This window comes from Bufo gargarizans, chromosome 4 (genome assembly GCF_014858855.1).
Source record: "Bufo gargarizans isolate SCDJY-AF-19 chromosome 4, ASM1485885v1, whole genome shotgun sequence".
NCBI classification, from domain to species: Eukaryota; Metazoa; Chordata; class Amphibia; order Anura; family Bufonidae; genus Bufo; species Bufo gargarizans.
In genome coordinates this window covers 380,920,396-380,937,040 of record NC_058083.1, presented here as the reverse complement: position 1 = coordinate 380,937,040, position 16,645 = coordinate 380,920,396, and the positions used below count along the sequence as shown (strand labels likewise).

At 44.9% G+C, this 16,645-nt stretch overlaps 1 protein-coding gene across 2 annotated transcripts in view; it reads right to left on the bottom strand.

The window, feature by feature from the left end:
• NPHP1 (nephrocystin 1) overlaps positions 1–16,645 on the bottom strand; it is an 89,486-nt gene that overhangs the window by 44,685 nt on the left and 28,156 nt on the right. For both annotated transcript variants that reach the window (XM_044292287.1, XM_044292288.1), the window contains exons 9-11: positions 6,158–6,209; positions 5,943–6,027; positions 408–502 (exon numbers count right to left, since the gene is read on the bottom strand). In XM_044292287.1, the coding sequence (XP_044148222.1) occupies positions 408–502; positions 5,943–6,027; positions 6,158–6,209 (232 nt within the window). The remainder of the gene's footprint in view (positions 1–407; positions 503–5,942; positions 6,028–6,157; positions 6,210–16,645) is intronic.

Here is a 16,645-nt window from a genome sequence, read left to right as displayed (position 1 = left end):
GGTTAAAAGACTGCCATGCCGACAAACGCCCCAATAATTCCACAACAGCTTTGTTGGTATTGGAGACATCCTGTACCATCCTTGACAGAGAACACGCCCACTCCGGCTCTACCATAGGCTGGGCAGTAGGGGCAACTGGGTCCTATACTCACCTGTCGGTGTCTTCTGCCTCCCTGACTCCAGCCGGTTCACCACCTTTGGTGTGCGGCCCCTTGAGGGACCGCACACTGGAACAGAGGGGACTTGTGGCCAAGACTATACCCATGGTCAAGCCTGTGTCCCCCAATAATATGGATGAGAACGGATCATGGTGCTTTAAACAAGGATATTCATAAAGGTTTCTTGCTGCACCACTAATTAGAGAGGAGCTGCTGACTGAAAGTGTTCTCCCCTGACGTAGAACTTACCCCTCCTGTCCCTGAGTCCCACAACAGATCCTTAAAGCCCAGTTGTGACGAGGTGAGTTCAGGCTGAAGGTATCTACCGGATTTATACTGATCTCCTATATGAGAAATGTAGTTCACTTTACAATAATGGTTTTAATACATTGCCTTAAAAAAACAAGAACACAATTCCCCATTTCTCTCCATGACTATATGTACAAATGTAAAGCGACAATGCATTATTGTAGCAGAAAGAATCCCTTAGCACGGGGTGCACAACCTTTTCTGGTCGGGGGCCACATTGTCAGACTGAAGGAATCCCAAAGGCCGAAAATAAAAGTTAAAAATACAGCCACAAAATGGGATATCTTTAAAAGCATCCTAAAAAGGTTAAAGGAACAAAAGGTTAAGGAACAAAAAGAAACCAATGTGGCTAAACAGAACTGTAAAGAAAGCAATAAATGACAAAAAGAAAGCATATAAAACACTAAAACAGGACGGTAGCACCGAAGCACTGAAAAACTATAAGGAAAAAAATAGAACATGTAAAAAACAAATAAAAGCGGCCAAACTAGAGACCGAGAGATTAATTGCCAAAGAGAGTAAAACTAACCCTAAAATTTTCTTCAATTATATAAATGTTAAAAAGTATAAATCTGAAGGTGTCGGCCCTTTAAAGAGAAATGAGGGGGGAGTCGCAGAGAGCGACGAGGAGAAAGCAAAGCTGTTAAATATTTTTTTCTCCAATGTATTCACTAAGGAAAAGAAACTGTCAGATGAAATGCTGAATGTAAAAATTAATTCCCCATTAAAAATGTCCTGTCTGACCCAGGAAGAAGTGCAACAGCGACTTAAAAAGATTAAAATAGACAAATCGCCAGGACCGGATGGCATACACCCCCGTATCCTAAGGGAATTAAGTAAGGTCATAGCCAGACCCTTATTTCTGATATTTGTGGACTCTATACTGACAGGGAATGTCCCACAGGATTGGCACATAGCAAATGTGGTGCCAATATTCAAAAAGGGTCCAAAAACTATGCCTGGAAACTATAGGGTGGTAAGTTTAAAGGGTTTCTACCACTTAGGTGTCACATATTTGGCTGTCAGACACTAGCGATCCGCTAGTGTCTGCTCTGGCCAACCATCCTAATATAATTGCTTTTGGGGCGGTGGTTTGGCTAAAAAAACTACTTTTATTAATATGCTAATGAGCCTCTAGGTGCTATGGGGGCGTCATTAGCACCTAGAGGCTCCGTCTACCTTCAGAAACTGCCGCCGCCGAGCGCGTCCCTCCAGCCCGCCCATCTCCTCCTGAATGCGATCCTCGTATGTATTCTGCGCATGCGCAGTGAATGTCTGACCGCTTCCTTGCTCAGACATCTCCACTGCGCCTGCGCGATGACGCCATAGTGCTCCGAGGAACAGGCGCAGTGGAGATGTCTGAGCAGGGAAGCTGTCAGACATTTACTGCGCATGCGCAGAATACATACGAGGGTCGCATTCAGGAGGAGATGGGCGGGCTGGAGGGACGCGCTCGGCGGCGGCAGTTTCTGAAGGTAGACGGAGCCTCTAGGTGCTAATGACGCCCCCATAGCACCTAGAGGCTCATTAGCATATTAATAAAAGTTCTTTTTTTAGCCAAACCACCGCCCCAAATGCAATTATATTAGGATGGTTGGCCAGAGCAGACACTAGCGGATCGCTAGTGTCTGACAGCCAAATATGTGACACCTAAGTGGTAGAGACCCTTTAACATCTGTTGTGGGTAAACAGTTTGAAGATTTTATGAGAGATCCTATCTTAGAGCATTTCAACGGAAATAAGCAAATGACGCCATATCAGCATGGCTTCATGAGGGATCGGTCATGCCAAACTAATTTAATCAGTTTCTATGAGGAGGTAAGTTCTAGACTTGACAGCGGCGAATCAATGGATGTCGTATATCTGGACTTCTCCAAAGCATTTGACACTGTACCACATAAAAGGTTAGTATATAAAATGAGAATGCTCGGACTGGGAGAAAACATCTGTATGTGGGAAAGTAACTGGCTCAATTATAGAAAACAGAGGGTGGTTATTAACAGTACACACTCAGATTGGGTCACTGTCACTAGTGGGGTACCTCAGGGGTCAGTATTGGGCCCTATTCTCTTCAATATATACAAGTACAGATCAAAAGTTTGGACACACCTTCTCATTCAAAGAGTTTTCTTTATTTTCATGACTATGAAAATTGTAGATTCACACTGAAGGCATCAAAACTATGAATTAACACATGTGGAATTATATACATAACAAAAAAGTGTGAAACTACTGAAAATATGTCATATTCTAGGTTCTTCAAAGTAGCCACCTTTTGCTTTAATTACTGCTTTGCACACTCTTGGCATTCTCTTGATGAGCTTCAAGAGGTAGTCACCTGAAATGGTCTCTCCTTCAAGACCTGAAATGGTCTTGAAGGAGTTCCCAGAGATGCTTAGCACTTGTTGGTCCTTTGGCCTTCACTCTGCGGTCCAGCTCACCCCAAACCATCTCGATTGGGTTCTGGTCCGGTGACTGTGGAGGCCAGGTCATCTGGCGCAGCACCCCATCACTCTCCTTCATGGTCAAATAGACCTTACACAGCCTGGTGGCCATGCTGGTTCAGTATGCCTTCAATTTTGAATAAATCCCCAACAGTGTCACCAGCAAAGCACCCCCACACCATCACACCTCCTCCTCCATGCTTCACGGTGGGAACCAGGCATGTAGAGTTCATCGGTTCACCTTTTCCTGCTTCACACAAAGACACGGTGGTTGGAACCAAAGATCTCAAATTTGGACTCATCAGACCAAAGCACAGATTTCCACTGGTCTAATGTCCATTCCTTGTGTTCTTTAGCCCAAACAAGTCTCTTCTGCTTGTTGCCTGTCCTTAGGAGTGGTTTCCTAGCAGATATTCTACCATGAAGGCCTGATTCACACAGTCTCCTCTTAACAGTTGTTCTAAAGATGTGTCTGCTGCTAGAACTCTGTGTGGCATTGACCTGGTCTCTAATCTGAGCTGCTGTTAACCTGCGATTTCTGAGGCTGGTGACTCGGAAGAACTTATCCTCCGCAGCAGAGGTGACTCTTGGTCTTCCTTTCCTGGGGCGGTCCGCATGTGAGCCAGTTTCTTTGTAGCGCTTGATGGTTTTTGTGACTGCACTTAGGGACACTTTCAAAGTTTTCCCAATTTTTCGGACTGACTGACTGACCTTCATTTCTTAAAGCGAACCTTTCACCAGGATTTCACCTAATAAACTATTACCAGTACCTTATAGATTATCCTCATTGTGTTTCAATGCATTCTTGTGCCGCTTTCCTGGGATGGATATTCATGAAAAAAACGACTTATAAAGTCCTCGTCTCCAGCTCCTGAAGTCACGCTAGAAGTCAAGGGGGTAGCCCTTCCCTCACTCCAGGCTGTAACTCCCCTGCCCTAAACCCGCCTCTAAGTAGTGTAACTGACACCCGGCTCAGTCGCCGGGACCACGCTTGTACAGGAGGCGCATGCGCCGTCGGACTCAAGCGCGATCCTGTAACTGAATCGCGCGTGAGGAAGAGACGAGGACTTTATAAGTCGTTTTTTTTTCATGAATATCCATCCCAGGAAAGCGGCACAAGAATGCATTGAAACACAATGAGGATAATCTATAAGGTACTGGTAATAGTTTATTAAGTGAAATCCTGGTGAAAGGTTCGCTTTAAAGTAACGATGGCCACTCGTTTTTCTTTACTTAGCTGCTTTTTTCTTGCCATAATACAAATTCTAACAGTCTATTCAGTAGGACTATCAGGTGTGTATTCACCTGACTTCTCCACAATGCAACTGATGGTCCCAACCCCATTTATAAGGCAAGAAATCCCACTTATTAAACCCGACAGGGCACACCTGTGAAGTGAAAACCATTTCAGGTGACTACCTCTTGAAGCTCATCAAGAGTGTGCAAAGCAGTAATCAAAGCAAAAGGTGGCTACTTTGAAGAACCTAGAATATGACATATTTTCAGTAGTTTCACACTATTTTGTTATGTATATAATTCCACATGTGTTAATTCATAGTTTTGATGCCTTCAGTGTGAATCTACAATTTTCATAGTCATGAAAATAAAGAAAACTCTTTGAATGAGAAGGTGTGTCCAAACTTTTGGTCTGTACTGTATATTAATGATCTTGTAGAAGGCTTGCATAGTAAAATATCAATTTTCGCAGGTGACACTAAACTGTGTAAAGTAATTAACACTGAAGAGGACAGTATACTACTACAAGCGATCTGGATAGACTGGAGGCTTGGGCAGATAAGTGGCAGATGAGGTTTAACACTGACAAATGTAAAGTTATGCACATGGGAAGGAAAAATGCAAGTCACCCGTACATACTAAATGGTAAAACACTTGGTAACACTGACATGGAAAAGGATCTAGGAATTTTAATAAACAGCAAACTAAGCTGCAAAAACCAGTATCAGACAGCTGCTGCCAAGGCCAATAAGATAATGGGTTGCATCAAAAGGGGCATAGATGCCCGTGATGAGAACATAGTCCTACCACTTTACAAATCATTAGTCAGACCACACATGGAGTACTGTGTACAGTTCTGGGCTCCTGTGAACAAGGCATACATAGCAGATCTGGAGAGGGTCCAGAGGAGGGCAACTAAAGTAATAACTGGAATGGGGCAACTACAGTACCCTGAAAGATTATCAAAATTAGGGTTATTCACTTTAGAAAAAAGACGACTGAGAGGAGATCTAATTAATATGTATAAATATATCAGGGGTCAGTACAGAGATCTCTCCCATCATCTATTTATCCCCAGGACTGTGACTGTGACGAGGGGACATCCTCTGCGTCTGGAGGAAAGAAGGTTTGTACACAAACATAGAAAAGGATTCTTTACGGTAAGAGCAGTGAGACTATGGAACTCTCTGCCTGAGGAGGTGGTGATGGTGAGTACAATAAAGGAATTCAAGAGGGGCCTGGATGTATTTCTGGAACGTAATAATATTACAGGCTATAGCTACTAGAGAGGGGTAGTTGATCCAGGGAGTAATTCTGATTGCCTGATTGGAGTCGGGAAGGAATTTTTTATTCCCCTAAAGTGGGGAAAATTGGCTTCTACCTCACAGTTTTTTTTTTTGCCTTCCTCTGGATCAACTTGCAGGATAACAGGCCGAACTGGATGGACAAATGTCTTTTTTTGGCCTTATGTACTATGTTACTATTACAGATTGAAATACATACATATTGTACATACAGTATATACTATAAATGTCTGGTTACACCTCCAGGATTGCCATCTAATGGGAGAATGTCTGTTACCAGATGGTTGGGAGCCGCACAGAATGATATTCAGGGACGCATGTGGCCCCCAGGACGCAGGTTGGGCACCCCTGCCTTAGCATATAGTACATTTCTTCTCCCCCTGTTTTGTCCATGCATTACAAGGACAACTTACTAACTGCAACCCAACCACACAAAAATATAATCCTACACTTAGTATAAAAGAACTACAGAAGAATAATAATATTCCTACCATTTTCTAAAAGCTGTGATAGAGTTGATGTTCGGAACCCAGTAGGTATGGTGCCCATTGTAGCCAATGCTTCTGTAGCACTTATCTTCAAGGACAGAAAAATATCATTGTTAATCATTTTAAGAAAAAAACATGTAAAATATGGTGGTAGTGTCATTAACAATAACTGAATACAAATTCTAAGCCAGTCACTACAATAACTACATATTTCCTACCTCTTGGGTTTTCCTAGAAGTGCTCATTTGAGATACCGTGTCTTCTGCAGGCCTATTAGTATGGAAAACAAAATCTGTCTAAAATTACATTTACAGAATCCAAACATGCACAAGTAAATACACTAGTGCAAATGAACTGTGCAACAGAACATTTATGATTAAAGGGATTTTCCAACTGACATTTATCACCTTTAACTGAAGCCAAGGCATCGGACTCAGCCAACCAGAATCCTACTCCATACTGACAAGGGGCAAGCCCCCGAAACAGCTGTCTAGAGATGGATATTTTCCCTTGTCATGTTCCAAGGCTAGTTAAAAAGTCGGATTTTGACTTGTGGGGAGCCACTTCCACAAGGTGGCGATAGTGAGATGGTTCTCTTTCCTTAGGAGATGCCTATTTGCCTATACCTTTAAGTGATTAATGTACTACTGCTGCAAATCTGACCACTGGCACACCATAGTTTACTGGAACAGGAGTCCTTAGGACACCCATGCTAAAAATTGGTGGGGATCCCAGAGTTGAGAAAAGGGTTCCTTGGATGCACTGTGTGAATGGAGCAGTGGTGCACATGGCACATGTGTGGCCACCCCTCCATTTACTTCTGTGGGACTGATGTCAGCAGTAACATAGAACGACTCATCAGTAATAAAGAAGAGAAAGGGGAGGTAGTCACACACGCACAAACATCTGGATTAACATTCTGGATGGGGCCTACAGACACCAGCGCAGTACTGTAGTCTTTATTATTCTGCAAGAAATTAGGCTGTCACTGTTAAAAGAACACTTAAAGGATAACTGTCATTTTTTTTTATTTGCTAGTTTATTAGAGCTAGGCATGTATACCTGAGTTAGTCTGTCAATGATTGTCAAAAGATCTGTAATTACCTTATAATAACAGCTTTCATTAATCTCCTCTGTCCCTTTCTACTGCTCCCTTAACCCCTTAAGGACTCGGCCCTATTTCATATTACGGACTTGGCCATTTTTTGCAAATCTGACTTTAAAACGCTTTGACTTATCCAGGCCATTCTGAGATTGTTTTTTTGTCACATATTGTACTTCATGACACTGGTAAAATGAAGTTAAAAAAAAAACATTTTTATTTATAAAAAAAAAATACCAAAAATTTGTAAAAAAATAGCAAATTCCCTAGTTTCAATTTCTCTACTTCTATAATACGTAGTAATACCTCCAAAAATACTTATTACTTTACATTCCCCATATGTCTACTTCATGTTTGGATCATTTTGGGAATGTCATTTTATTTTTTGGGGATGTTACAAGGCTTAGAAGTTTAGAAGCAAATTTTCAAAAACCCAATTTTTCAGGACCAGTTCAGGTCTGAAGTCACTTTGCAAGGCTTACATAATAAAAACCACCCAAAAATGACCCCATTCTAGAAACTACACCCCTCACGGTATTCAGAAGTGATTTTACAAACGTCGTTAACCTTTTAGGTGTTCCACAAGAATTAATGGAAAATAGAGATACAATTTCAAAATTTCACTTTTTTGGCAGATTTTCCATTTTAATAATTTTTTTCCAGTTACAAAACAAGGGTTAACAGCCAAACCAAACTCAATATTTATGGCCCTGATTCTGTAGTTTACAGAAATACCCGATATGTGGTCGTAAACAGCTGTACCGGCACACGGCAGGGCGCAGGAGGAAAGGAATTTTGGAAGGCAGATTTTGTTGGACTGTTTTTTTTTGACACCATGTCCCATTTGAAGCCCCCCTGATGCACCCCTAGAGTAGAAACTCACAAAAAGTGGCCCCATTTTAGAAACTACGGGATAGGCTGGCAGCATTGTTGGTACATATGATTTTTGGTTGCTCTATATTACACTTTTTGTGAGGCAAGATAACAAGAAATAGCTGTTTTGGCACAGTTTTTATTTTTTGTTGATTACAACATTCATCTGACAGTTTAGATCATGTGATCATGTTGTCACGGATGCGGCGATACCTAAGGCTACTTTCACACTAGCGCTTGATCGGATCCGTTCTGAACGGATCCGATCATATTAATGCAGACGGAGGCTCCGTTCAGTACGGATCCGTCTGCATTAATAACTTAGAAAAATTTCTAAGTGCGCAAGATGCCCGAGCGGATCCGTTCAGACTTTCAATGTAAAGTCAAGGGGGGACGGATCCGCTTGAAGATTGAGCCATATGGTGTCATCTTCAAGCGGATCCGTTCCCATTGACTTACATTGTAAGTCTGAACGGATCCGCTCGCCTCCGCACAGCCAGGCGGACACCCGAACGCTGCAAGCAGCGTTCAGCTGTCCGCCTGGCCGTGCGGAGCGGAGGCTGAACGCCGCCAGACTGATGCAGTCTGAGCGGATCCGCTCCATTCAGACTGCATCAGGGCTGGATGGAGGCGTTCGGGTCCGCTCGTGAGCTCCTTCAAACGGAGCTCACGAACGGACCGACGAACGCTAGTGTGAAAGTAGCCTAATATGTATACTTTTTTTTATTTATGTAAGTTTTACACAATGTATTCTTTTTTTAGGAGCAAAAAAAAAAAAACATGTTTATACATGTTCACACAATAACAGTTTTTTTAAAATAAAAAAAAAGATGTTTTATTGTCTCCATATTCGGAGCCATAGTTTTTTTATTTTTTGGGCGATTGTCTCAGGTAGGGGCTCATTTTTTGCAGGATGAGGCGACGGTTAGATTGGTACTATTTTGGTGGGCAAACGCCTTTTTGATCGCTTGCCGTTGTACCTTTTGTGATGAAAGGTGACAAAAAATGGTTTATTTAGCAGTTTTTATTTTTTATGGTGTTCATCTGAGGGATTAGGTCATGTGATATGTTTATAGAGCCGGTCGATATGGATGCGGCGAAACCTAATATGTATACTTTTTTTTCCCTATTTTTTACCAATTTTTTGTATTGGAATGCATTGGCTGTATGAGTAACACTGTGTGTATTACTCATACAGCTTCCGGCCTGTGAGATCCAGGGGGCTGGATCTCACAGGCTCGTCACCGGAAGGCAGCGCAATGCCTTCCTTAGACATCACGCTGCCTTCCATGCTATCGGGTCCCCCCTACAGCCGCATAGGGACCCGATGGCACGCCCGATCGCCGCCGCAAACCGCAGGTAAAGCCGCAAACCACAGGTCTGAATTGACCTGCGGTTTGCGGCAATCGCTGATACGGGGGGTCACATCGCTGAATGATTTCAGCGGGCATCCTGTCACAATTAACCCCCGCCGCGCGCAATCTTTTTTTAAACTTAGGACGTACCGGTACGCCCTGGGTCCTTAAGGACTCGGGAAACAGGGCGTACCGGTACGCCCAGAGTCCCTAAGGGGTTAAAAGACAGTTGCTAGAGCTTGTCTGTCTTCCTTTTAGTATAAACAGAAGACAGCGGGGCGGTCCTTCACACTGCATGCCTGCATTAGACTTCAGAGTGAGGAGGCGTGTCTCTCAGTAATCCAATCCTGATTGGCTGGCAGGGAGCTGCTAGCTACAGCAAGTGTGTATGGAAAGTGAGGGACAGCAGTTTTGTCCTCAGAACTGGCAGTGGAGCCATCTTGAGAAGGTCCTCATATTGTAAATGTTTGAACAGCCGTTACTAAGGGAAAAACTCAAGGAAACCAGTGGTATGTGAAGAAACAAAAGATTGCTTTATGCATAATGCTGCTGTAGCAGTAACATATGCTAAAATGGATTTTTTTATGAAAACATGACAGTTACCCTTTAAAGATGAAGGCTAAAAATAAACAAGACATAAAGCTGCCCTCATTGTTCATCAGTCTCCATTTTCTGTATGATCGAACACAAACAGTCTTGTTTAAATCCTGCAGAGAACAAATGGGTTAAAGGGGTATTCTGGTTTGAAGTTATCCCCTATACACAGGATACACCGACCACGAGTACAGGGGCCCCCTACCCCCTGAAGCCCCTCTGAAATGAACAGAGCGGCCAATTATGCATGAATGCAGCCACTCCATTCATTTCTATGGGAATTCCTGAGACAGCCGAGCGCTGTACTCGGCTAACTCCAGAACTCCCAAAGACCCCCACCGATCTAATAGTTATCTCCTATCCTGTGGATAGAGGATAACTTCAAACAATCGGAATACCCTTTTAATACCCTGCAGATCTGCTCTATCTTCTGCTGGAGATCAAATGCAGCTTAGCAAAGGGGCAAGGCTGAAGAATCTATTTTCACAGGACTATCAGGAGCATAGGGACATGGATGATCTCCTGAGGGGGCAGAGAGAGATTTCTTTAAATATTTCTTACTTTTAACTGTAATACAGACGTGGACAAAATTGTTGGTACCCTTTGGTCAATGAAAGAAAAAGTCACAATGGTCACAGAAATAACTTTAATCTGACAAAAGTAATAATAAATTAAAATTCTATAAATGTTAACCAATGAAAGTCAGACATTGTTTTTCAACCATGCTTCAACAGAATTATGTAAAAAAATAAACTCATGAAACAGGCATGGACAAAAATGATGGTACCCCTAACTTAATATTTTGTTGCGCAACCTTTTGAGGCAATCACTGCAATCAAACGCTTCCTGTAACTGTCAATGAGACATCTGCACCTCTCAGCAGGTATTTTGGCCCACTCCTCATGAGCAAACTGCTCCAGTTGTGTCCGGTTTGAAGGGTGCCTTTTCCAGACTGCATGTTTCAGCTCCTTCCAAAGATGCTCAATAGGATTGAGGTCAGGGCTCATAGAAGGCCACTTTAGAATAGTCCAATTTTTTCCTCTTAGCCATTCTTGGGTGTTTTTAGCGGTGTGTTTTGGGTCATTGTCCTGTTGCAAGACCCATGACCTGCGACTGAGACCAAGCTTTCTGACACTGGCTAGTACATTTCTCTCTAGAATTCCTTGATAGTCTTGAGATTTCATTGTACCCTGCACAGATTCAAGACACCCTGTGCCAGACGCAGCAAAGCAGCCCCAGAACATAACAGAGCCTCCTCCATGTTTCACAGTAGGGACAGTGTTCTTTTCTTGATATGCTTCATTTTTTCGTCTGTGAACATACAGCTGATGTGCCTTGGCAAAAACTTCGATTTTTGTCTCATCTGTCCACAGGACATTCTCCCAGAAGCTTTGTGGCTTGTCAACATGTAGTTTGGCATATTCCAGTCTTGCTTTTTTATGATTCGTTTTCAACAATGGTGTCCTCCTTGGTCGTCTCCCATGTAGTCCACTTTGGCTCAAACAACGACGGATGGTGCGATCTGACACTGATGTTCCTTGAGCATGAAGTTCACCTTGAATCTCTTTAGAAGTCTTTCTAGGCTCTTTTGTTACCATTCGGATTATCCGTCTCTTAGATTTGTCATCAATTTTCCTCCTGCGGCCACGTCCAGGCAGTGGCGTCGCCAGGGGGGGGCCAGAGGGGGCCACGGCCCCCCCTACATCATGCTCGGCCCCCCCATGTGCCCCCCCAACTAAAATGCGCCGCCCCCCCAAAGTGAGCCGCCGCCGCCGCCGGGCACAGGGAGATGAGCGCTTCCATTGCACTCATCTCCTTACTACTGCCTGTGCCAGCGGCGGTGCAGGGGAGGGAGAGGCGTGTCCCTTCCCCTTGCTCTGATAGGCTGCCGGCACTAGGCCGGCAGCCTATCAGAGGCCGGCGCAGGTGGCGCGATGACGTCATCGCGCTGCCTGAGCCATACAGCGTGGGACACAGGCCTGTAGAGGCCTGCATCGCATCGCTGACACTGAGGTAAGTATGTGTTCTTTTTTTTTTTTTTTTTTTTTTTTACAATAGTGATAATGAATACTGAATACTGAAGGGGGGGGGGACCTTAATAATGGCACATGATGGGGGGGGGACCTTAATAATGGCACATGATGGGGGGGGACCTTAATAATGGCACATGATGGGGGGGACCTTAATAATGGCACATGATGGGGGGGACCTTAATAATGGCACATGATGGGGGGGGACCTTAATAATGGCACATGATGGGGGGGGGGGACCTTAATAATGGCACATGATGGGGGGGGACCTTAATAATGGCACATGATGGGGGGGACCTTAATAATGGCACATGATGGGGGGGACCTTAATAATGGCACATGATGGGGGGGACCTTAATAATGGCACATGATGGGGGGGACCTTAATAATGGCACATGATGGGGGGGGACCTTAATAATGGCACATGATGGGGGGGGACCTTAATAATGGCACATGATGGGGGGGACCTTAATAATGGCACATGATGGGGGGGACCTTAATAATGGCACATGATGGGGGGGACCTTAATAATGGCACATGATGGGGGGGACCTTAATAATGGCACATGACGGGGGGACTTAATAATGGCACAAGACGGGGGGGACTTAATAATGGCACATGACGGGGGGGGGCTTAATAATGGCACATGACGGGGGGGGGACTTAATAATGGCACATGATGGGGGGGACTTAATAATGGCACATGATGGGGGGGACTTAATAATGGCACATGACGGGGGGGACTTAATAATGGCACATGACGGGGGGGACTTAATAATGGCACATGATGGGGGGGGACTTAATAATGGCACATGATGGGGGGGGACTTAATAATGGCACATGATGGGGGGGACTTAATAATGGCACATGATGGGGGGGGGACTTAATAATGGCACATGACGGGGGGGGGACTTAATAATGGCACATGACGGGGGGGGGACTTAATAATGGCACATGATGGGGGGGACTTAATAATGGCACATGACGGGGGGGGGGGCTTAATAATGGCACATGACGGGGGGGGGGCTTAATAATGGCACATGATGGGGGGGGACTTAATAATGGCACATGATGGGGGGGACTTAATAATGGCACATGATGGGGGGGACTTAATAATGGCACATGACGGGGGGGGACTTAATAATGGCACATGATGGGGGGGGACTTAATAATGGCACATGACGGGGGGGGACTTAATAATGGCACATGATGGGGGGGACTTAAAGGGACTCTGTCACCACTTTCTAACCCCCACTTTTAAAACTATAGTTCTGTCCATGGAGCCCCTGTGATTTCAATGGTGTTGTTATATGCGAAATCCGCAGGCTCGTTCTGATAAAAAAAACTTTTATCTAACCTGTCACTCATGAGGATAAGGTGCCCAGGGCGTTTCTCCCGGTCTGAACATGCCGCCCGCCGCCGCCGTTGGTGCCCAGCTCCTCCTCTGATCCTTTCAGCGCCGCCTGAATGTGAAGAAATACGCCTCCGGCTCTCCCTCAGTCCCCCCTCCTTCTTTTCTAAGATCCCGCGCGTGCAGCAGTGTTCGCGTTATCGGGAGGTTGAGCGAAGTGCGAAGTGCGCATGCGCATGCGCACTTCGCTCAATGAGGCTGAATCGAAAAGTCTGCACGGGCGCATCAGGCACAGGCCTGTGCGCACGCGCGAAATTTTAGAAAAGGAGGGGGGACTGAGGGAGAGCCGGAGGCGTATTTCTTCACATTCAGGCGGCGCTGAAAGGATCAGAGGAGGAGCTGGGCACCAACGGCGGCGGCGGGCGGCATGTTCAGACCGGGAGAAACGCCCTGGGCACCTTATCCTCATGAGTGACAGGTTAGATAAAAGTTTTTTTTATCAGAACGAGCCTGCGGATTTCGCATATAACAACACCATTGAAATCACAGGGGCTCCATGGACAGAACTATAGTTTTAAAAGTGGGGGTTAGAAAGTGGTGACAGAGTCCCTTTAATAATGGCACATGATTACTGGCACGTAATGGGGGGCTTATTACTGGCACGTAATGGGGGGCTTATTACTGGCACATGATGGGGGGGCTTATTACTGGCACATGATGGGGGGGCTTATTACTGGCACGTAATGGGGGGCTTATTACTGGCACGTAATGGGGGGCTTATTACTGGCACATTATTGGTGGGCACTATAGGGGCATCTACTGAGGCAACACAAAGAAGGGGTGTTTTATATGGGGGGCTCTGTACAGTAGCATTTTATACTGGGACACATTATGGTGGGTACTATGGGGAAGGGGGGAGAGGAGTACTATGGAGTCATCTACGGGGCCACTAAGAAGGGGTAATTTATACTTGCAAAATTATGGGGGACACTGAGGGCATCTACTGGGGCATTTTATACTGGTACATTATGGGGGGCACTAGGAGGAAGGGGGAGAGGAGCACTATGGGGGCATTTACTGGGGGCACTATATAGGGGTATTTTATACTGGCACATTTTGGGGGACATTAGCTCAACTGGGGGCATAAGGGGGTATTTTTTGCATTGTCACATTATAAGGAGAATTATTTCTACTGGGAGGCATTATGGTGGGCTTTATTACCCCCCATGGTATGACCCCCTAGTAGCAGCACCGGCCTCTCCCTGCTCTGCTATCCCTCTGCCCCTTCTCCAAATCCTTATTATGAAATCTTTCTCATTAGGATAAAACACAACATCAGCTCCGCCGAGCCCCCGGCCAAGTGTGGAAGTGGCGTCCGAGACCCCCAAGAGCCAAGTAACTGTAAGTTTTCATGTGAAATATGTTTATGTTATACACATATAGCATACACTGTGCCCCACAATATACAGTATACCTCTACACTGTGCACACAATATACAGTATACCTCTACACTGTGCCCCACAATATACAGTATACCTCTACACTGTGCCCCACAATATACAGTATACCTCTACACTGTGCCCCACAATATACAGTATACCTCTACACTGTGCCACACAATATACAGTATACCGCTACACTGTGCCCCACAATATACAGTATACCTCTACACTGTGCCACACAATATACATCTCTACACTGTGCCCCACAATATACAGTATACCTCTACACTGTGCCACACAATATACAGTATACCTCTACACTGTGCCCCACAATATACAGTATACCTCTACACTGTGCCCCACAATATACAGTATACCTCTACACTGTGCCCCACAATATACAGTATACCTCTACACTGTGCACACAATATACAGTATACCTCTACACTGTGCCCCACAATATACAGTATACCTCTACACTGTGCCCCACAATATACAGTATACCTCTACACTGTGCCCCACGATATACAGTATACCTCTACACTGTGCCACACAATATACAGTATACCTCTACACTGTGCCCCACAATATACAGTATACCTCTACACTGTGCCCCACAATATACAGTATACCTCTACACTGTGCCCCACAATATACAGTATACCTCTACACTGTGCCCCACAATATACAGTATACCTCTACACTGTGCCACACAATATACAGTATACCGCTACACTGTGCCCCACAATATACAGTATACCTCTACACTGTGCCACACAATATACATCTCTACACTGTGCCCCACAATATACAGTATACCTCTACACTGTGCCACACAATATACAGTATACCTCTACACTGTGCCCCACAATATACAGTATACCTCTACACTGTGCCCCACAATATACAGTATACCTCTACACTGTGCCACACAATATACAGTACACCTCTACACTGTGCCCCACAATATACAGTATACCTCTACACTGTGCCACACAATATACAGTATACCGCTACACTGTGCCCCACAATATACAGTATACCTCTACACTGTGCCCCACGATATACAGTATACCGCTACACTGTGCCCCACGATATACAGTATACCGCTACACTGTGCCCCACGATATACAGTATATCGCTACACTGTGCCCCACAATATACAGTATATCGCTACACTGTGCCCCACAATATACAGTATACCTCTACACTGTGCCACACAATATACATCTCTACACTGTGCCCCACAATATACAGTATACCTCTACACTGTGCCACACAATATACAGTATACCTCTACACTGTGCACCACAATATACAGTATACCTCTACACTGTGCCCCACGATATACAGTATACCGCTACACTGTGCCACACAGTATACAGTATACCGCTACACTGTGGAGTCTGTTCTATAAGCACCCTTGTTCTGTGGCGGCGGACAGAAAATAATCTGGAAGTGCCCCTCCCGAGACCAGGCTCTGGATCCGCCACTGGTCTGGACCGCTCACAGGAGTGTACATTTCTTCTAAACTGTAATCCGTATCCTCTGACCTGCAGAAATCAGCACTCGCTCGATAACAACTAACAGGCAGTACCTGAAGGCTGTAGCCTGGCCCTGTTACCGAAGCTAGCCGAGTGGTGTAAGGTTTAGGTACTAGTAGAGATGAGCGGCCGCTTAATCCTGATTTAATGTTACTGCAGGATATGGATTACGGTTTAGAAATGTCAAATGTACACTCCTGTGAGAGGCAGGGAGGGGGATCTGTGGATGACACTGTTATGGAGGGGGAAATGGGGATGACACTGTCATGGGGGGGATCTGTGGATGACACATATAGCATAAGATGCTATACACTGTATGTGTCATTCACAGATCCCCCCCATAGCAGTGTCATCCACAGATCCCCCTCTCTATAAAAGTGTCATCCACAGACAGCTGGACTTTTCTTCCCTGTTG